Source organism: Balaenoptera physalus (genome assembly GCF_965194825.1).
Source record: "Balaenoptera physalus genome assembly, chromosome: 3".
Classification (NCBI taxonomy): domain Eukaryota; kingdom Metazoa; phylum Chordata; class Mammalia; order Artiodactyla; family Balaenopteridae; genus Balaenoptera; species Balaenoptera physalus.
In genome coordinates this window covers 4,295,171-4,311,258 of record NC_138890.1, presented here as the reverse complement: position 1 = coordinate 4,311,258, position 16,088 = coordinate 4,295,171, and the positions used below count along the sequence as shown (strand labels likewise).

The window sequence follows — 16,088 nt, the reverse complement described above, 5'->3', positions numbered from 1 at the left end:
AGCGGTGATAGGTCTCCGTCTGTTTCTTAATGTCTGGTGCACTCGTGAGGTTCCTAGTGGGTGCCTTTGACCGTCACACGTGGGATTTAGAAACAGACCTTGAGCAGGACGTTGGGATCGGTGGTCATGTACGACATCCTGGCTTTGTCTAGGGGGAAGGCACCTCGGAGCACGTTTCATGCACTGTCCTCTTAGGACAGATGGGCCCTGGGAAGGACCTGAACCTCGGCTTCCCCCATGCTCAGCTCTCTTGGGGGTGGCCCAGGGCTCTGGGCTTCACAGCTCCCTGGGGGGTCTCCACGGCCACACTTCCTCCCTGTCCCTCCCACCAGCACGAGCTGCTCTGGAGTGTGGGGCTTTGAGGAGGGTGTGGCCCGGCCTCCTTGTTCACACAGATGAGAAAGCAGTTTAGAGAAAGGCCGTGACCCGCCTGAGCCATCTGTAGGGTTCACTGACTGGCATGGGGTCGTGCCAGCCCACGTGAAGAGAGCTGACTGTGGAACGTGGCAGAGGTCCTGTTAGACCTGCTTTGTGTTTCGAGGGTCTGGGTGGGTTATTTTTTTTGCCAGTGCCTTTTTAATGAAGATTATATCTCGTTTCTTAGAAAAGCAACCCTTGATTTTTCCAGTTTAAGAATTCTCTCTTTAGGTTTCTCATCGTGCTCCCCTGAGCTGCACATCCTTGAGCCATTTCACCGCTCATTAGCTCTGGGAAGGAAGAGTGGGGAAAGACAGGCTGAGAAGCCACTCCTTTAATTAATTATGGCTGGAATTGGTTTCAGATGTGGCGTGAGTCACCTGTGTTGGGTCAGACCAGAGGTTAGGGACCCGCCGAGGCTTTCTTATTACCTGGCTTGTCATCAGGCCACAGATAAATTATAGGCATTAGCTTCATGGTGTGGGCTCTACTTCTGAGACCCCTCTAAGGGATTTTAGTTCAGTAAAACCTTCGTTCCCACCTTCTTAGGATCCCACTTCACTCCTACCCCCAGAGAAAGCTGCGAGGCAGTTTTTTTCCAGGCCAGTAAGTTACAGTTCTCATGTGGTAAAAGGGGATAAGTACTCCAGTTGTGGGACTCTTCTGTGTGGTTTGCAGCAGTGTTGTATAGAGCCATCAGCTGCCTTTGGAATGAGACATTTCTTTTTTGCAGGAGGGAAGGTTCAAGGTCAGTGATGGGAGAGCGAGATGGGCAGGTGAGTAAAAGCCAGATAGCAGGCCAGGGGCGCGCCTGCTTCTGTGGGGTGGGCGGGGCGTGGAGATGTCAGTTCTGGCCGGTGAGTAGATGTGCACGGAATTGATTAGTTAGTGAGTCTGCGTTTTTTATTTTATTTGTTTATTTTGTTTTATTTTATTTTATTTTTTGTCTGCATTGGGTCTTCATTGCTGCGAAGTAGCGGGGACTACTCTTCATTGCGGTGCGTGGGCTTCTCATTGCGGTGGCTTCTCTTGTGGAGCATGGGCTCTGGGTGCACAGGCTTCAGTAGTTATGGTGCGTGGGCTCAGTAGCTGTGGCTCGCAGGCTCTAGAGCGCAGGCTCAGTAGTTGTGGCCGACAGGCTTAGTTGCTCCACGGCATGTGGGATCTTCCCGGACCAGGGCTGGAACCCGTGTCCCCTGCATTAGCAGGCAGATTCTTAACCACTGCGCCACTAGGGAAGTCTCGAGTCTGTGTTTTTTAAACAGGTAGGGCTTGTTTCTCGTTTTATTCAGTAGAAACTAATTGAAGAGATACTTGGTTGCCTACTTGTTTGGAGTGCCTTCGAGTCTAGGCACTGTGGGATGCCCCAAATGGGGGCTTAGCGGCCTGGTAGGGGGTCATTTAGGTCATGTTTTGGGGCATTCCTCTGTGTTGGGTACTGGGATGGGTCCCCGTGTCTGATAGTCTGCAGGTTCCCTGTGAGAGGTGCCTAGGGTGTCAGTCAGAGAAGAGAGGAGGCCTCCACGAGAAAGGTGGGGGACGGCATCAGAATCATGGCTTTTTAAAATAGGGGTGTGGGTTTTGAGAGAGTGCTATATTCTCTCTTGCTCCCCAGGTGTGCTGGCTTCCTGAGCACTGACTTGGTTGGCCAGGGGTACTAAGCCGTTCCTGCCTTCAGTACTTGCTTCCAGGCCTCCGCAGTACTATGAGCAGAGAGGGCTCTGAGGGTGCTGGCCTGACCTAGGGGTGTGGGGAGGGCCCTCCTGTGTCCAGCAAGGAGCAGGTGCCCTGACTCTTCAGGGAAGGCGGGTCTGAGTGACTCTTCTCAGTGGTCCCTGAAGCATGGGGCTATCCACGCTCACGGGTGGGAGGGCCCGCTGCTGGCCCTTTGTGTGGCACCAGCAATGGAGCTTTAGGGGCGCTCGGGGTTCTCAAGGAAGGGGTCAGGAAGTGTCCGAAGGGGCCTGGGCAGGTCCTCGTGGGTGGCTGGGGTGCTGAGCCACACCCCAGCACGCTGAGGCAGGGTCTGCAGGTTGCCGAGACCCAGGAGGTAGGCCTGCCGCGAGCTTGTCTGGGAGCCATGTGACTGGAGTCGCCCTGTCCCTCTTGTGCCTTCCAGCACTACTCAGACGACCGCCACGGCCACGGAGGACCACCAGAGCGCCATGGCCGCGACTCCCGAGACGGCTGGGGTGGCTACGGCTCCGACAAGAGGATGAGCGAGGGCCGGGGGCTGCCTCCTCCCCCCAGGTTAGCGTGCAGGCCACAGAGGGCCTGGGCATCACTGTCCTCGCCTGGTGACGGGTTGGCTTCTCTGAAAGTGAACCGGGCATGTGTACCTGTCAGGTCGCCTGGAACGGCCCCTCCTGGCCCTGTGTGGGCCCTGCCTGCTGAAGGCGGCAGCCCTGAAGCCGTCTAAGGCTTGTCCCTACCAGTAGTAGAGAAGCTTTACCCCACCCCACCCCCGAAGTTGTCTTTAGGTGTTTGTAAGGTCGGTGTCACAGCTACCACAAGTTTCTGCTGCACTCTAGGTGGGTTTTCGGGTGTTGATCAAAGACTGGAGTGCCAGTGTGACAGATGAGAGTGTTCCTTCCTGAGCGACCTGCTTAACACTGGGTCCTTTTATGTCTATCGTTTAGTCCTGTTTGCGCTAAATTTAAATGGGCGAGCTCCTGCCCTGACAGCAGGCTGCACTGTGCAGTGTCACCATGTGACTGGGGGGCTGTCACCTGAGACCACAGGCGTTGCACGCACCGGGGTGCACTCACCCTTGCAGACAGGTGTGGGGGTTCTGCTGGCTTCCTGGTCCTGGGCCTTGGAGCAGTGGTCACTGGTGGGCAGTGCCCTCGTCCTTCCACACCCAGCCTGGGGCTGGGAGGCTTTCCTGTAGGCCTCCAGGGGCTGCTGTAGGCCTCCAGTGGGTACCGTGTTTGGATTTTCATCTCCCAGGGTTTCTGTCTGAAACCGTTTTTAAACAGCTTTTTTGAGATATAATTCACATGCTGTGCAGTTCACTCATTTAAAGTGTGCAATTTGATGGCTTTCAGTTAATTCATAGAGTTGTGCATCCATCACCACAATCCATTTCAGAGCATTTCCATCACCCCCAAAAGAAACCCCCATTAGCAGTCACTCCCCATCCCCCTGGCAACCACTAACCCACTTTCTGTCTCTGTGGATTTGCCTGTTCTGGATGTTTCACACGAGTTGGAATCACACACTGTGTTGTGTTGCCTTTTATGTCTGGCTTCTCTCGCTGAGCATCGTGTTCTCAAGGTGCATCCTTGTTGTAGCGAGTGTCAGTGCTTCATTCCTTTTCAAGGCTGATTAATATTCCAGTATGTGGATGGACCACGTTTTGTTTATCCATTCATTAGTTGATGGACACTTTGGTGGTTTCCACTTCGGGGCTGTTACGGAATCATGCTGCTAAGAACATTGGTGTATGAGTTTTTGTGTAAATGCATGTTTACCAGTCTCTTGGTTAGATACCTCGGAGTGGAATCTCTGGGTCATACGGTCGCTCTGTGTTTAACCTTTTAAGGAACCACTACACTTTCCTCCAACGAGGCCGCACCATTTTGCATTCCCACCAGCCCAGTGTGAGAATCCCTGTTTCTGCACATCTTCACCAACACTCGTCCTTGTCTTTTAGATAATAGCCGTTCTAATGAGGGTGAGGTGGTTGTGACGTTAGCTGTGCTGAACACCTACTCGTGTGCTTACTGGCCGAGTGTGTATCTTTGGGGAAGTGTCTGTTTCCATTCTTTGCCCACTTCTCTCAGAAACCCTTGACAGTGGGGCGCGAGCCCCGAGAGCCCCCATGTCACAGCCTCACCTTAGAGGCACAGTGGGACCATCGTGTATCTGCCTTTCGTTTTGGCAAAGGGGTGGCCGTGACTGGGCGGAGCACAGCCAGAGGCTGGAGGAGCATCAGGAGCGCGCCTGGCCGGGTACAGTGGACGCGGGCACGGCGGGCCGAGAGCACTTGCGGTGGCAAGGTATGGGTTCACCCCTGCCTGCAGGTCGGGAGGGCCTCGCGGGGAGGGACAGCCACAGTCCCAGCATGCTCCAGAGGGCCAGCTTTTCCAGGGCTTCCAAGTACTTCCAAGAAGGGAGTGTTTGCACACTCTTTCTTCTCTTCCAGGTGGTGAGAGGGGCCTGTCTGGGCCCTCGGGGCCAGGGCATGTGGCAAGTCGGGGTGGAATATCGGGGTAAGAAGTACTGTCCGCGGATAAAATTGATTTGTTCCCACTTCTCACTTCCTCTCCCTTTTTGCATGCTTGATCCACTTTCGGGGTCGAATGCTTTGAGAACAAACCCCAAAGCAGCTCTTGGCAACTTATGCAGCTAACGCTCTTCCCCGGAATGCGACCCATGGGTATGATTTTTCTCACCTGGAAAAAGCCAAGGGGCTCTAAAGGCCACAGAGCCCTATGCTGCAACGTGACACAGTGAGAACACAGGTGCTTCCGGGGCCAAACGTGTGCCTTTGTTCCTAGGCGAGGCGGCTTTGCACACGGCGGGCACGCCCAGGCTCACGTGGTGCCCTCTGGAGGCCTCGAGGGTGGAGGAGTGGCCGGCCAGGACCGGGGCAGCAGAGGCCCGCACCCCACCCCCCACCCATACCCCCACTTCACCCGCCGCTACTAGAGCCCACCCGCCCCGCGTGTCCTGGTAGGCAGATGTACTGTCGAGTCTCTTAGCCAGAGTTACCTTGAACTTGTGGAATCTTTTAAGAAACAGAAGCAAATCCTGCCACCGTGTTGTAGCTTAATACAATGTGAATACACTTTTTTTTTCTTTTTTTTTTAATAAATGTGTTCTTGTTCTGCCATTTGTAAGACAAGGTTTCTGTTAACGAGGCATTCCATTTTCCGTTAATAAAAGTTTATGGTTCGCAGCCGTGTGTGTGTCTCAGTGATGACAGAGCAGAGAGCAGTGTCAGTCCTCGGCGGCACCACTTTTGTTTGGGTAGCAGAGGCCGGCTCGTGTTCCTGAATTCTCACAGCTCCCAATGAAGTGGGGCCGTGCACCTCCCCGTCTTACAGGTGAGGAAATGGCTGCAGGGTCAGATCATTTGCCCAGAGTCGGAGAGCTTGTAGGTGTGGCAGAGCTGGGATGGGAATTAGCAGTTCTTCCCTGAGGGGAGGGGTGTGTGCATCGGGGGCCCTGGGACCAGCACTTCACCTCTTCTGCTGGGGTGCCTGGGGCTGTCCAGCCAGCGGTGGTGTGCGGTTTGGGGGCCTGGCTGAGGACCGGGGATGGGGCAGCCCCTGCCTGGCGTGAGCCCAGCTATAGCCCATCCACCCGTTTTTCTGGAAATGCACATTCATAGGTGAAATCTCGTTTGTGATGATGAGCAGCAGCAGTCTTCTTCACTGAAGACCCCTGTCTGGCCAGAGGGGCCGTCTCTCTTCCTCTGGAGGGATCGTTGCTGCCCACGCAGAGCGGGTGTCGGGACAGGGACTGGGCGACTACAGGCTTGTTGGGGCAGAAGAGGGGTCCAGCCCATCTCATGAATGAGGTGGCCTGGTGGCCGCAAGACCGACCTGGGGACCTGCGCAGGGCCTGCGGGCAAGAGGGACGCTGGTTTCCCGCGAATCTTAGCCCTGGGCCGGCGTGGTCTAGATCGGCGTGTGAAGAGTTAACCCATGTGCCGCCTGCTGGCAACCTGATTCCCTCCCTCCCCTCCATAACTAGGACAGCCACCCCACAGGCCCCAGAACAATTGCCAATTCTCCTGGAGTCCCCTGTGTTCCTGCTGGGGTGTTTAGTTTGAAAAGAGCAATCCGAAAACCCTGCCCAGCTTGCTGAGGAAGCCCGAGCATGAAAGGCAGGCCGGCGCTGGTCCTCGAGTCCTGTCTGCTTGAATTGCCCAAATAAACACCTCATGCGCTTCCTTCACCGCAGGGGCTTTTAGAGTCATTTTCCAATGACAGGTTGGCAGGACGACGTCTCCATGGTGCAGTCGGGGCCAGTGTGGCATGTTTTCTCCTGCATGGAGAGCTTCATCTCCCCGTCCTGCAAGCTAGTCTAGAAATTGGGGTCCGGGTGTCCCAAGTTTGCCAAGAGAAGCCAGATTCGGCTTGGGGTCGAGGGTGAGACCGGTTGTCAGATTTTGTCACGAGATAGGAGCAAACCCTGAAGTGCAGAGCCAGGGCTTGACCAGGGCACTGCCGCCCAGCTGGCCTGAGGGGACCCCGGGAAGCGTGGAGAGTGCGGGCCAGTCCCACCGGACAGCCTGTGGGGAGAGACAAGCCGTTTCCTCATTAACTGGGCCTAACACCGGTCTCTGTTTTACATGGATACATAGGACAGCATTGATTGGCCAAGGCTGCTGTAACTCAGTGCTACAGACTGGGTGATATAAACAATGGAAATTTATCCTCTCCCAGTTCCGGAGGCCAGGAGTGCTTGATCAGGTGTCAGCAGGCTGGGGGGCCGGCGGCAGGGCAGGGAGGGTAGGGAGGGGGATCTGTTGCAGGTCCTCTCCCAGACTCTGGTGACCGCTGGCAGTCTTTGGCATCCCTTGACTTGTAAATCCATCACCCCGTCTCTACCTCCTTCACCCAGCCTTCTCCCTGTGTGTGTGTCTGCATCTGAATTTCAGACTGGATTTAGGGCCCACCCTACTAACCTCATTTGAACTTGATTACCTCTACAGGCCTTGTCTTCAAATACAGTCACATCCCAAGGTCCTGGGGGCCAGGACCTCAACATGTGAATTTGGAGGGGGACACAGTTTACAGTTTTCATACATACAGATTTTTCAGGAATGCAACTCCTGGATAAATTGAGGGAAAACAGCTTGTCGTTTAGTCCAGAACCTTACCAAGAGTTGTTCACCGTTTCTGTGAACAGACCTGCGGGGTCTAAACACCTCCCCTGCTGCTTCTGTCCGAGATGAGCCGTCTGAATAGACCCATGCGTCTGAGCCCTTCATCTTGTACGTGGTATAACCGGGGCTTGTGCCCCAGCGTTGACAGGCTAAATTAGCACTTATCAGACATTACTTTCTTTTCATTTCTTCTGCTTGTATCTGATAGAGCATCATATGGTTGGGTTGCTGGTTGTTTTTGTTTTTGTTTTTTGAACTGTGTGTCATTAGGTTATATTAGCTCAGATTTTTATTTCAGGAGAGAAAAGGGAGGTGGAAGAAAAGACTTGTTATAAAAAGTATCTGCTAATGGACACGGGTGGTTTCCACCTTTTGGCTCCTGTGAATCATGCTGCTATAAAGACAAGTGTGCCTGTAGGTCTTTGCACAGCTGTTTTCTATTCTCCTGGGTGTATACCTGGGAGTGAAATTCCTGGCTTATATGGTAATTCTACGTTTAACTTTTGAGGAACCACCAGGGTGTTTTGCACAGCGGCTGCCCCATCTTACATTCCCACCAGCCCTGCACGAGGGTTCCAAGTGTCTCTACATCTTCACCAACACTTGTTTTCTGGGTGTGTTTGTTTTTTTAAATAATAGCCATCCTAATGGGTGTGTAGTAGTATGGATAAACAAATTGTGGTCCAACCATACAGTGGAATATTAGCCTTCAAGAGGAAGGAGATTCTGACACCTGCTACAACAGGGATGAACCTTGACATGGTGCCTAGTGAGAGAAACCAGAAACAAGGACAAATACTGTCTGATTCCATTCATAGGAGGTCCCTGGAGGAGTCACATCCATAGAGACAGCAGGTGGATGGTGAGGGCTGGGGGAGGGGATGCAGAGTCAGTGTTCAATGGGGCAGAGTTTCAGTTTGGGGAGATGAGAAAGTTCTGGAGGTGGATGATGGGGATGGTTGCAGGACAATGTGAATGTGCTTAATGCCACTGAACTGTGCACTTAAAAATGGTTAAGATAAGTTTTCTAAAAAATGTTATTGAAGTATAGTTGACTTACAATACTGTGTTAATTTCTGCTGTACAGCAAAGTGATTCAGTTATACATATATATATTCCTTTTCATATTCTTTTCCATTATGGTTCATCACAGGATATTGAGTATAGTCCCTGTACTATACAGTAGGACCTTGTTGTTTATCCATCCTGTATATAATAGTTTCCATCTGCTAACCCCAACTCCCAACCCACCCCTCCTCCCCTTGGCAACCACAAGTCTGTTCTCTATGTCTGTGAGTCTGTTCCTGTTTCGCAGATAGGTTCAGTTGTGGCATATTTTAGATTCCACATATAAGTGATATCATATATTTGTCTTTCTTTTTCTGACTTACTTAGTGTGATAGTCTCTAGGTCCATCCATGTTGTTGCTGCAGATGGCATTATTTCATTCTTTTTTATGGCTGAGTAGTACTCCTTTGTGTATACATGTACCACGTCTTCTTTATCCATTCATCTGTCGATGGGCATTTAGATAGTTTCCGTGTCTTGGCTGTTGTGAATTGTGCTGCTGTGAATGAACATAGGGGTGCATGTATACGATGGCAAATTTTTATGTTATGTGTATTTTGCCACAATTTTTAAAAATGTTTTAAAGGTTGAGGTGGGGGCTGTTCGGTGTCATAGGAGTGAGAGCCACTGGAGTAGCCTCGGGAGATGGCTTGGAATCCAACCTACCTGTCTGCTCATGGGGAGTTAATAGTTCCTCCCTGCTTTGGCTTCCTTAACTGGAAGTATGATAGTATTTACCATAGAGGGTCTTTGCAAAGATTAAATTAGCTGATATACATAAAAAAGCTCAGAATTGCTCCTGGCATACAGTAAGCGCTCAGTACATGTTGACAGGTCCTGGGAGGCCTGCAGGAAGAGGGCCGAGGGTGCTTTTGCTTTCTGCGAGACCTGTAAGATGTTTTGAGGCCTGGGGAGGAAGAGGTAAGAAACGATTGGCTCCAAAAATACAAAGAGAAAACTGCAACATCAGAATGAATACCTTATCAAATGTCTCCACAGTTACAAAAAATGTGTCAGCTTCATCAACTGCTAAATTTTGTATTCATAAAGATTTCATTACATTTCAAAACAGCTCCTAGGTTAAATTTTCTCACTATGCAGGAATTCCCAAGCCTGCATGGTGATTGCCAGTCTCAAATTGCACATGTTAACTCTTAGTTAAATAATTTCAAATGCAAGGGTCTAAAAAGGACTTTCGAGTTTTTAAAAGTACAGCCACAAAGTTGTCAGTTCGTGGGGATGTGGTGCTTTTTAACTGGTTTGCAGGTTGAGGGGCAGGGTCTCTACCGAGTTCTCCCAGTGCTGCCCCACCCCCATCCTCCAGAGGTTAGACCATCCCTACTTCGGTCACACAGTTCACAGGATGTGAACGGTGGGTTCGCATCTTAGCTCTTCTTCCTTCATTAGCTGTGTGTCCTTGGGAAAGTGACTTACCCCCTCTGAGCCCTCAGAGTTCTCATTTCTCAGCTGGGCATGATGCCTCCGCCCCAGGCAGATTTGATGGGTGACCATGTCAGGTCCAGCCTTGTGAGCTGGAGGCCTCACTGGGTCAGTGGGATGCCAGTTTCTCAGGAACGGTGATCTCCTCTCCCCAGAGTACTGCACTGATTTTAGGGTTTGAGAGTTTCACACAATACCTGCAAGAGAATTGGGTGTGTGTTTCCTCTGGCTGCCATAACAAATTCACACAAACTTCTTATCTCACAGTTCTGGAGGCCAGGAGTCCTCCAGTTCAAGGTGTCTGCAGGGCTGGTTCCTTACGGAGGCTCTAGGCGAGCAATCTGATTCCCTGCCTTTTCCAGCTTCTTGAAGCTGCCCACATTCCTTGCCTCCTGGCCCCTTCCTCCATCTTCAGGACGAAGAGCGCATCTTTCTCATCCCTTTTCCAGAGTCACATCTCCCTCTGACTGTTAGGGAGCTGTTGGCCGAAACCACCCACCTTGGCTAGACCCACTCGCCCCAACTGTCTCACAACAGGGGGTCCACATAAGGAACATGGTGCCGCCTCTGAAAACCGGGAGAATTCGGGAGGGGCCAAAAGGATGGAGGAGACGCCAGCCCATAATATACCCTACCAACCACCCAGAATCCTTCTCGCTGGAATCCATCTTGGCTGAGAGATGCATGCGCCACTAGGAAGGACCATGAGTCGGACCAAATATGGGCCAAGCAAGATGATTGGCCAGAGACAACACGGGAACTAACCTCATTACCATAAAACCTGAGACTGGGAGCCACGTGGCAGAGCAGTTCTCCCGCGTTCCCTTACCCTGCTGCTCTCCACCCAGGTGCCCCTTCCCAATAAAGTCTTTTGCTTTGTCAGCATGTGTGCATCTCCTCGGACAATTCATTTCCGAGTTAGACAAGAGCCCACTCTCGGGCCCTGGAAGGAGTCCCCCTTCCTGCAACATGACCGCAGGTGGGAAAGTTTCTCGGATGAGAACATTTTTGGGGAGAGGGGGCGTTATTTTGCCTAGCCCACTGGAGTGTGATCGAGTCTGCGTTGGGTCACAGGTGTGACTACTGGCCAAGGAAGTGACATCGGTTACCTGTGGCCACAGAGACATCGCACAGCACCGGAAACCCCAGACACGCCCAGTCGCAGCTTCTCTGGGAAGCAGAGTCCATCCCTGGGAAGGCCAAGCAGAGATGCAGGCTCAGAGCCCGAGAGAACCTGAGCCTCCCCACAGGTCCCTTCTTCTTGGCCACCCCAGGACGCAGGGAGCCCCAGACCGAGGTCACGTGTTGGTAAAGTGACAATTGCTTTGAGCAGCAATGAGCAAGCTGGACTCGGAGATCCCGGTCTACGTTACTTTGCGTGTGCACCTAACCTTTAGAGTGGACCCCCAGGGTGACTTAATATGTCCCTGATACTGTCAGACCCATAACCAGGCTAGGTCACGGCCCCAGGGAAGGTTAAAGCAGTGCCAAGGCCCCCGAATCACTCCCAGAAAGGTGGGCACCCAGGAGGCTGCTGGGTTGTTACTGCACGTCCTCAAATCCACACCGGACGCAGCCGCCCCGTGTTTGCCTCTGGCGGCAAATATAGACACAGCAGAGACCACTTTGTACTACTGCACAAAGCACTGGGGGACCTGAGCTGCTTCCCCTTTCACAGAACTTCCAGGATGATGAGTGAACCAGGGTCCAGTGAGTTCAGCACAAGGTGGTGTGAGTGTGGCCATGGCTGACGGCTCTTTCTCATCTTGCAAGTTGGGGCTCAGATCCTACCTCCTCCTCCAGGAGGTCCCCCCGACCACTCCCCTCCTACCTCATCATTGTCACACCAGTCTGTCCTCATAGCATATTGTCCACACCCTCCCCTGGAATGTACGCGTCACTGGGGCAGGCATTCATTCTCCCTCGTTCTCAGCTGTCTCTCCAGTGCCTGGAGTTTCAAGACATAGATTTTATTGTTACACAGGTGTAGTGAGGACAATGTAATGTACGCGTCACTGGGGCAGGAATGTACGCGTCACTGGGGCAGGCATTCATTCTCCCTCGTTCTCAGCTGTCTCTCCAGTGCCTGGAGTTTCAAAACATGGATTTTATGGTTGCACAGGTGTAGTGAGGACAACAGATCAAGAGATGACTGCTGCGGAAATTTCTTTTTTTGGTTACATTCCCCAAGAGGAGGGGGAGGGCAATACACGCCAGGCAGGGCCACACAGAGAAGCACCAGGGTGAGTCAGAGGGAGGGGAAAATGTAGACCAGAGCCTTTAAAAAATACATATATATTTATTTATTTATTTGGCTGCACCAGGTCTTAGTTGCAGCACGTGGGATCTTTTTAGTTACGGCATGTGGGCTCTTACTTGCAGCATGCGGGATCTAGTTCCCTGACCAGGGATCAAACCCAGGCCCCCTGCATTGGGAGAGCGGAGTCTTAACCACTGGACCACCAGGGAAGTCCCTGGACCAGGGCCTTTATTGTGGTTTCCATGGGAAGGAACAGGTGACGTGGGGATAAGCAGGCTTGGGATTGGGGCACCCCCGAGTGTGGGAGGGGGGGAGTTGGGGTGTGAACTCTGGATTGGCTGGTTTGCGTGTGAAAGGCACTCTAGGGGGACTTGTTTGCTGTCTCTGGGAATTAGCTGGCCCTGGGGGGGGGGGGACTGTCCCTCCAGGGTGAGTGAGGCCCCAGATGTCAAAGCATCAAAAACCAGAAAATAAAGACATGGTTAATACACCTGGAATGTGGTAGACACATAGTAAATGCTTATCGAATCTACGGAAAGGAGAAAGAGAAAGAACACAAAAATTCTGTATCTTCGAGTTTTCAGAACATTTTATTCCTTGTCTGGCCTATTGGGTCTTACGGGGCCTGGCAGAAAATTCCCCTAGCTTAGAATGTCTGACGAGGACACCAAATCTTGTAGTGTCTTCAGTAAACACCAGGTGGCAGACGATCCCTGCTGAGATTGAGAGGGAGCACCGCAAAAGTTGGGACATGTGCAGTAGTAAGGCTGCTGTTCCTGAGGAAGGACCAAGGAACACCTCTAGCAAGAGTTACCTGGGGGTGGAGGGAGGTGCTTGTTTATTTATTTTTAATTTTTAAAAAATTTTTTGGCCGTGCCACGCAGCTTGCAGGATCTTAGTTCCCTGACCAGGAATTGAACCCGGGCCCTGGCAGTGAAAGCGCTGAGTCCTAACCACTGGACCACCAGGGAATTCCCCAGGAGGTCCTTGTTTAAAATGCAGGTTCCCAGGCCCCAACTCTGATCTACTGATCTGATTCAGGCCCTCCCTCCAGTCACTCCTGGGATGCTGGCGAGAAGAGGTTTCCAGTGGATCTTCACCGCGGCCCTGTCGGGGAGGCCCCCGTGCGGGCCAGGTGATTTATGTGAGACCAAGCCAGGCCGGAGAATAAATAATCCCAGCTCAGCCCTTCGCCACCTGGATGACCTTGAGCCAGTTACCTTGAACCACCTGAGTTTTCTCATTGTAAAATGGGCAGGGGGATTTCTGAGGACACAAGGAGATGATGCATTTAAAGCGCTTTGCGGGACTTCCCTCGTGGTCCAGTGGTTAAGACTCCACGCTTCCACTGCAGGGGGCATGGGTTCGATCCCTGATAAGGGAACTAAGACCCCCACACGCTGTGGGACATGGCCAACAAACAAATAAATAAATAAAATTTAAAGTGCTTTGCACAGTACCCAGCATCTAGTGGGTGCTTAGCCAACGATTGTGGTTGCATTTCATTCTCCTAGAAGAGCCAGGTCTAAACTGGGGCCTTCCGCCTCCTTGCAGACTTGGGGAAGGGGTCGGATCGGCCCCCATTCCCACCACAGCTGTGATCTATAATGTTGCATTAACAGTTTTTCAAACAAGAGGCCTGTTTGGGCCTCTGCAAAGCTGCACGCTGCGGGGTTAAGTGCCAGCAGCCACTGATGGTGCCTCGCAGCTGCTTCCAATCCCGCAGTCAGACCCACCTCGTGCCAACCAGCCGTGAAACTGCCGGGCTCCCCACATACTCAGCCACAGAAACCTCACGTTGGGCCCCCGTGGGGAGGCTCGTAAAACGCACTGAAGCTTCCTCCGCCTGGATGCTGCCAGCCATGGTGGACCAAATATTTACAGACTCGGCTGAAATGAGACCCAGCGGGGCAGGTTTCACAGGTGGCCCAGAAAAAGTCCCCTCACCCCCTGTTCTTGGGAAAGCAGGGCACAGAGTGACAAGCAGCCCATTAGGCCAAGGCCCACACCCCCAGCAAGGCAAGATGGGGGAGCTGGGCTCACGAGAGCTTATCTGTTTAGAGCCAAAGGCATTTCCTGTGTGTCAGGTTCTGTGCCAGGGACGCAGCAGTGACCATGACTGAGACAGATCTGCTCTTTGGAGCCCAAGGAAGGGTTTCAAGCAGGAGGTGGAGTGAGCCTGGCTTCCTGAAGGAGGTGACTGGAAGGGCATTCCAGGAGAGGGAACAGAATGTGCAGGAGCCCCCAGGAAGGAATAGGTGCAGCACCTTGGAGAAACTCAGCAAGCAGGAATGTGGGTGACTTGGGGTCAGAGTGATCTCCGAAGTCCTGGGCAGGTCAGGGATCAGGCCACCAGCCCACAGGCCATGGCATGTTTCAGCAGGATTCAAGGGTGTCCGTCACTGTCTCTCCCTGGGCCCTTCCTTGCTTGGGGGTCCAAATATTCACTGGCCCTGCCCCCAGCCCCCATGCAACCAGCACTTTCTGCCTCTGGGGAGCCAGCAGCCGCCAGCCCTGTGGAAGGTGGGCTCATGGCCAGGTTATCTGGACAAAGATAACAGCAGGGGAACCCCGTGCAGCCTGCAGGCATGGGGTCCCCTCCCCAAGGACCAGAATATAGGAAGTAGGAGCAGGCCGGCTGCAAAGCTGATGAAGTTGTTCATCACTCTCCACCTGGACTGAGTCATGGATGGCAGGAAGTGCCAAGATGCCATGGGGAGACAGGGCACGGGGGATGTGGCTAATGGGGGGGTAGCTCAGTTATAGATGAAGAGGTGGGGGGAAGAGTGGGAGAGAGAGGGAGACAAAGAGATGGAGAGATACAAAAGAAACAGAGCTGTAGAGAGACAGAAAGAGACAGACACAGAAGGAAAAAGAGGCAGCAACGCACAGAGAAGAGAGACAGAGAGTGAAACACAGAGAAATAGAGACACACAGACGCAGAGAGAGACAAAGCTGACACCAGTGGATACCACGGGACCCAGAGACCCGCAGAGATGTTGAGCCGCAGCGGCTGCTGTGCCCCCTGTGCCCACCGGGTGGCGCCAGAGAGCCACACGCTGCACCGCAGCCGTCCCTGCCTGGCCCTTCCTGCAGCCCGAGTTCCTTTCTCTCTGCCTGCGGTTCCTCTATTGCTCCACTGCCGCCTTAGCGGGAGGCCCTGGACCCCAGAGTGGGGACGGAGGTGGAGGCTGGAGTAGGGGCTTCCGCGGGGATCGAGGGCGTCCAGAGCCCCCATAAACTGGCCACCCCCCGCCAAGGCTCTGTGCATGTCTCCTGTGCGTATCTGTGCTTGTCTTGGAGTGTGTTTGCATTGGTCTGTGTGTGTGTGTGTGTCTTGGGGTGTGCATCTAGCCGGTCTCTGTGTGTGTCTTGTTTTGTCTCAAGGTGTGTGTGGTGTTTGTGTGTGTGTGTGAGGGGCTGTGGGCGTCTCTGTGTGTCTGGTATCTCCATGCCCCCAGAAACCTGACACTCTCTTCTCCTCTCACCTTCCCTGGCAGCTCTGCAAGGAGTCACCCAAGAAATTTGAGAAGCAAAACATTTATGGAGACTTAATGGTGTCCAGAGTCTCTCCTGGGATGCCAGAGGAAGTGCTCCCTGGAGCGACAAGGATGGGTGTTCATGGAGCTGACTGAGCAAGATTTAGGTTCTGCTAAACCCAAGCACCTACTTTGTGCTGCTTTCATGCTGTGGACTCAGTTTCCTCATCTGCGAAATGGGCCTGAAATTAATACCAGCCTCATAGCATTGCTGTGAAGTGATTGAGTTGAGGTTTGTAAAGCTCTTCAAACACTGCCTGGCACACAGCCTAAGGACCTAGTAAGTATCAGAAATCATCTCTTTTGATCCTTTTAACTACAAACACATCCATTAACCCACGGGTCAGTGGGAGCCCCTGAGAACTTTCCACTCATCACTAGGGATCTGAGGGTTGTCTTAAAGACCCAAATAAGTGGATACTCAGATATCTGCCTGCACACAAACTTCCCTTTTGGTCTAGTTCACTGGTTCTCAAACTTCACTGTACAGAAAAATGAGAAGATTAGATCATGATGGGTATAT

At 52.6% G+C, this 16,088-nt stretch overlaps 1 protein-coding gene across 6 annotated transcripts in view; it reads left to right on the top strand.

The window, feature by feature from the left end:
* The window catches only part of SAFB2 (scaffold attachment factor B2), a 91,268-nt gene that overhangs the window by 28,758 nt on the left and 46,422 nt on the right, over positions 1-16,088 (top strand). For 2 of the 6 annotated variants that reach the window (XR_014262222.1, XR_014262223.1), the window contains exons 17-19: positions 1,151-1,193; positions 2,537-2,667; positions 15,527-15,845. Coding sequence is in view for 3 of the 6 variants with exons in the window: in XM_082456901.1 (XP_082313027.1) it covers positions 1,151-1,193; positions 2,537-2,667; positions 4,306-4,418; positions 4,565-4,631; positions 4,920-5,070 (505 nt within the window). In the remaining 3 variants the exon portion in view is untranslated. The other 4 variants (XR_014262224.1, XM_082456901.1, XM_082456903.1 and 1 more) reach the window with 4 other exon arrangements.